Source organism: Hippocampus comes, unplaced genomic scaffold (assembly GCF_001891065.2).
Source record: "Hippocampus comes isolate QL1 unplaced genomic scaffold, H_comes_QL1_v1.1 scaffold26, whole genome shotgun sequence".
NCBI lineage: Eukaryota > Metazoa > Chordata > Actinopteri > Syngnathiformes > Syngnathidae > Hippocampus > Hippocampus comes.
In genome coordinates this window covers 169579-175699 of record NW_017805004.1, presented here as the reverse complement: position 1 = coordinate 175699, position 6121 = coordinate 169579, and the positions used below count along the sequence as shown (strand labels likewise).

The window sequence follows — 6121 nt, the reverse complement described above, 5'->3', positions numbered from 1 at the left end:
GTGTGTGTGTGTGTGTGTGTGTGTGTGTGTGTGTGTGTGTGTTTCTTCATCACTCATGGGCTACCATAGCTCAGACTCATGACACCTTTCAGAGAAATGTAATTCTGAAGTGGAAGGAAAAGATATCCTGTCACTCTGTGCCAGTAATATATTTTCCTAAACCTACTTTGAAGAGAAAGGTTGGCGATGAGAACAACCAAATTCAAGAAGCAGAGAGCGGAGAGGCACCCCGACATAACCTGAATGCACATAGAATGTTGCGTTGCTTAAGAAATTAGATGCTGAGAAGTATGCAAAGTACCAGAGAGATGCGAGAGAGGACCGGGTTACCAATCTTGTTCATGTTCTGAAGAACCGTCAAAGTTCTGAACTGTTATTCTTCAAGATTGAGAAGGTTGTATTAGTTGTACTTTTTTTAAAATACTTTTTTGTTGAATACTTGATGCCAGACTCAAACCCAGACCCTATCACCACATAAGTTGATTTTGTTCTCAAAGTCCTCAACCATTTTTTGTTGTAGAAGTCTCTCAGTGAGCATTAGTACCAAGGAAGGTTGACCTTGGTTAGTGAAGTAGTTATTCTTGCCACTCGTCTATAAGGGCTCGATTTGTGCAGCGTGCGACAAATAGCTGTCCCGTGGACAGATTTGTCCCAGTATTCTTTTAACAGACTTTTGAGACCATCACAGTACAGATTCATTTCTACTGAGACTCGATTACAGACGGGTGGACTCTATTATCATCGCCAGTAACTTAGGTCAACATTAGATCATTCCGAAATCATCAGGGAATTTCTGGAGTGAGTTGGCCGCACATTACAGTTAAGTGTCTGAATAATATTGTATGCCCCGCTTTTCTTTTTCTAAAAAAAAAGTGAAAGTATCTATCGTCTGAATTTCATTCCACTTCACGATTGTGTCACAAAAGAAATCCAATATTATATCTTTTTGTCTGAACCCTGAAATATGCCAAAAGGTCAAAAAGTTCAACGGGCTGAAATACTTTCTCAAGCCACTGTACTTTGGCTCCGGATTGTTAATGTAAATCTTGTTTCACAGTTCAACAGCTGTCAACACATGCACCAGATACATCAACTTCCTTTCTCCTTCCAAGCCAAGTTCCTTTTTGGCTCAGTCCCAGCCATTGGAATCAGGCTATGTTGTATACGTCTCATTTCCGCAGAGCCCAATTACATTGTCCTATGTTTTTCTTTCTTTTTTAATTTCCCCACACTGTGTGCGCCTCTTTGCGCTTGTGCTTGTTCTGCTGCGTGTGACACAGTTAAGTCCATCCTCGACGACACGATGCCTCTTTAATGAACATTTTCAATCCCCAGCTAAATGGCCGAAAAAGCTCATTTCCGGGTGCTCGCCCACACTCGCGTCGCGCCAGATGCTTCATCTGCACACGCATGCATTCCCACATTTCTCCATTGACTATCTATGTGATCGCAGCACCCGAAATGCTCAACTCCCATTCAGTCTGACTGCAGCATGAGAGCTAGGGTGAAAAGCTCTGTCATCTCGGAGCCACTCAAGAGTAGAACCACTGCTTATCCATATTGAGAGGAGCCAGATAAGGTGACTTGGGCATCTATTTAGAATGCATCTTGGATATTTCCCTGTTGAGGTGCTCCAGGCACGTCCCACAGAGAAGAGACCATGGGGATGATACGTGACATACTGGAGAGACTATAGGCCCTATTTTGGTAGACTGTCGTCTGTGCTCAGCATAAAAACGGGCACGTCTTTATTTTGGTGTCACGACAAGTCTAGTTTAGCATGTTTGAGATGGGTTCCGGCTCACGGACATGCCATGCCCCCGACGCATCTGACGCATTTGGTCACAGAAAGTAGACTGTGCTTGGTGTAAAAACGGGGGCAACTTCATTTTTGTGCTGGGGCAAGTCTTGTTTAGCGTGCTTGTGAATTTGATAGACGACACTGCATGTGTCTTGACATTCCGGCGGACAACGGGCCTTTTCTTTTACATTCTCCTCGCTTGTCGACCAATTTGGTGAGAAAAAAAGTAGACAAAATGTTAGATTACCTAAAAACTACGTCTAAGTCCATGGTGGTGTAATGGTGTAATGTGATTTTAGTGTATTTAATCAAGGCGCAGGCAGACGGATTTGGCGTTCTGCGGGCGCATGGTGGATTTCATCATAATTTTAATTCATAAATATGACAAGATCATAGGATAATCCCTGTGAATCATTGTAGAAAGCAATTCATTGAGGAAATTCTAATTGTTACCACCTTAAAAACATTTTAATAGAACACCTTGACCTCGTGGCACGGGGCAAGTATGTTTTGGTTCACACACAGACACACGGTCGTAGGTGCAAGTCGGTCTTCTGTCCTCCATGTCACATGTGGCACACTACATAATCCGCAAGGGGAGATCTTGCTGTTTACCTGTACAAACGCACTTTGCGCATGCCAATGTCATGCATGGACCCCAGTGAGTCTATTTCTGTTTCTGCAATGTCAAACATGGCACGCACTCTGACCGCCCAGATTTGAATGCAAATGAGTGATTGGCTGGAAGTTGCCTATGTTCGATTCCACAATGGTGATCAACAGTGCAAACACCCAATTACACCCAATTCTGCCTGTGCAAAGTCTACGACAGTGGTCAACAACCTTTTTATTTTTTTATTTTTATTTTTTTATGAGTGATTTAGCTGCTGCTAAAAGATGCGACAGTGGTCAACAACCTTTTTATTTTTTTATTTTATTTTTTTTATTAAGAGTGATTTAGCTGCTGCTAAAAGATTTTTTTCTCCGTTTCAGCTTTCAGTTGTAGTTCTACAATTGCTCTATTTCACTCTTCTTTATTTGTTTTTTGTTTGTGAATGCTGTGTGCTTGTTTTGAAAATGTCTTTCAAAAATGAAATTTTGTTGTTCAATAATTTGTCCCCATAAATCAAGCAGACCAGTAATCCAGCTTCATTGGCAGTGAAGGCAAATTCATCTGTCCTCGCAGAGTAAACTTGCTTTTTTTTGTCAGAAATTTTTGGCTTTTTTTACTCATGGTTACTGAATGGGTCACACACTCGTTACTGAATGGGTTGCACACTTTAGAGCCCGGCGGCAGGCAAAGGCGAGGGCAACAAACGTAATCGTCAATAAAATGCCACAATAATCATGTGTAAATAGAAATCAAAAAGGAATTATAGTTATTCATTTTAATTTTTTAACATTAGAGCATTGGTTATTAACACCCATCTTTCCACGGTCCTCCCTTTTTGGTTATCCTGGGATCTCCCCCAAGACTATCCCATTGTGGGTCAGTGTTTAACCTTGTTAGAGGTACCTAACCCAACCAGTTCATTTGCACACTCACCAAACCCTTCCTTAGTGAAAAACAAAAATACGACTCTTTACAAATTCAAGACATAAAAACACATATATTAAAAACAGAAATAAAGTAAATACAATTTCAAGACATACCTATAGGTTTTTTTTTTTAATTTTACGACATACTATCAAGACTCACACGTTGACTACTGAGTGAACTAAATTTTCCCGCTGCGCTGATAGGACTAGCAATGTAATGTGATCATCTGCAGCCGGTAATGGCCAAGCGGGCATGTCATAACTAATTGTACATGTTGAGTCGGGTGTGTCTTAACCTCGATGGCAGAGGCTCCGTCGAACCCCTGAGACCATTTCACCGAAACCCTAGGGTTCGACTGAACCCAGGTTAAGAACCACTGCACGAGAGGGAGGCGCAACAAAGAGGCTCAAGAGCCGTGGGTTGCTGACATCTGGTCTAGGAAATAAGAATGAGAAAAAGAAAATCTTTATTCATAGCCAAAGAAAGAAAACTCCATGGATGCATACATACATTTAACACTGTGCTTTGCGCTAGACACGCTTGGCATAAAAATAGGGCCCAATGTCTCATTTGCCTTAAATTCATATCAGGCGCACTGACAAAAAAAATCGGACATGTACATTAGTTGTACATGGTTAAAATGTGTTAAACTAAAATGTACCATTTGCGTGTTTTTTTAATGTGTGATGTTCGAGTATGTAAAATGAGGACTTGCTAAAATACAGCAACCATCTAAGTTTCCTTTTGATAAAGTCTTTTAGCTCCTTGACAATGTTAGTGAATATAAAATGGTTATGTTCCAACTGGATCCTCAAGAGAGAACGATCCTGGAAAGGTTGGACCTCTGTCCCCAAAATCAGTCACTGGGTCTGAACCCTTTCATGCCCAAATAATTACAACATGTAACCTGATAAGCTGTCCACTGTAGTTACACTGTTATCACTGCGTGTTGGATATACTGAGTATGTTAACGCAGGTCAACAGCAAGCCAAACGCAAACCTTCATGAGCCAGGAAACTGAGCGTCTTGCTCCTTCATTATGCTCGTCTTGACAGCATACAGTGAACAACTGTGACATCGCCTCGTTGAAAATGTTGAGTGAAACAAATTTAAAACATGCATTAGCCTCTTGTAATAAAATAAATACAACACTTGCCCAGTACCAAACAACAGACCTAAATGCAGCTCTAAGTGTGACAAAAAAAGAATCATTTTCGCTATCCTTTCGCATGCTAATTGGACCGTTAGCACCAATTTAGCGGCATATTGCTACGTTCGTACACAGTGCTCCGAGCTAGCAAGTTTCAGGGACTACACTTGACGAAAACGATCTCCGAAACTGATTTCTAAACACCGCTAAAAAACAATCAAACGTACAGCCATTGCTGTCAAAGGTGTACAGAAAAGGAATGTAACACAGGAGTAGCAATTAGAACAACCACAGTCAGACTTTCTGCAACGACTTGTCGGACGTCTGCTACCCACAATGCATTGCGACTACTAACAACGTTCTCAGAATAAAATACGGGTAAACAAACGCTGACTAGAATGATATTAGTTTAAACACAATTACCTTTTGCGTGGAATAACATGAACTATGACGTTTCACATAATGAAATGTTATCAACCCTCCTTTTTGTTAAACCTTGATGAAACAATTGTGAAATGTTTACTTTGGGCAGAACAGTAGTAACGGGTAAAGGGTTAACATTGTTGTTGTTTTTTTTTCTTTTTGTACTTGTAATTCAGGAGGGTTACTCGGGTTTCTCCAGCTGCCAAGGATGTCACAGATGTGAATGCAGGCCAGCTTCTCTTCGTCCCACCTGCCATTCTCTCACTCACAGCTGTTTGTGCCGCCCGGGCGCCGGAGGTCGTTACTGTGAGAGGTGCCTCCCAGGCTTTTGGGACTATAGTGCCTCTGGCTGCAAGAGTAAGTTGTCTAAAGATGATAGATCATGCGAATGTTCTCAATTGCTCTTGCCGAAACAGTCTTTTCCCATCTGCAGCCAGTACTGCTAACATATAGTAACAATGTATCTCTCAGCCAGCCAGAAGCACATTTTATAGATCCCTCGCCCCGCTGCTCCGATCTCTAACAGCTGCAGAAATGTTCATCGTCCTAGAGCCAAAAGCTATAAAGCTGTACAGTATAATATGGAATGCGTGTTTATGTTGTTCTACAGAGTGTGACTGTGAGAGCGGTCATTGTGATATGCAAACAGGAGAGTGCCTACCAGAGCCTGCAACGGTTAACCTGTGCAATATCAGTAAGATGAATTAACTCCAGTAGCAAATCAACAACACCATAACCAGTTTTGATCCTGATCAAATACCTCTCAATTCTTTGCAGGTTGTGATGAATGTATTTGGCATGTTATCGGAGACCTGCGGCTGTCCAACAAAACGCTGGACCATTTGAGGGTTGGAGTGTTGAACATTTCGACTGGGGCTGCTGTGAATGACAGAGTCAAATACTATAACTACACTGCTCAACACCTGCAGGTACATAAAAAAAGATATGTCACCCCAAAATATTTTGAAAGCCAAAGTAAGAAATAGTACACATAGTTGACATTTGGAATGGCTAACGATATTGAACTGTTTTTCTTTGTGTGTTTCAGAATCAGTTCCATGCCTGGAGAAACAAACTGTCTGAAATAAAAACAGAGACTGGGGGAGTGGAAGACTCCACACAAGATATCGTATCATACATAAAAAAGCTCAGTGAATCGGTCAGTGAATTTGTATTTCGATAGAATCAGAAATGATGAAATGAAAAC

At 41.3% G+C, this 6121-nt stretch overlaps 1 protein-coding gene across 1 annotated transcript in view; it reads left to right on the top strand.

The window, feature by feature from the left end:
* lama4 (laminin, alpha 4) overlaps positions 1-6121 on the top strand; it is a 56867-nt gene that overhangs the window by 15253 nt on the left and 35493 nt on the right. The window contains exons 7-10 of the mRNA XM_019859195.1: positions 5091-5271; positions 5525-5608; positions 5692-5843; positions 5963-6073. Coding sequence (XP_019714754.1) covers positions 5091-5271; positions 5525-5608; positions 5692-5843; positions 5963-6073 — 528 coding nt within the window. The remainder of the gene's footprint in view (positions 1-5090; positions 5272-5524; positions 5609-5691; positions 5844-5962; positions 6074-6121) is intronic.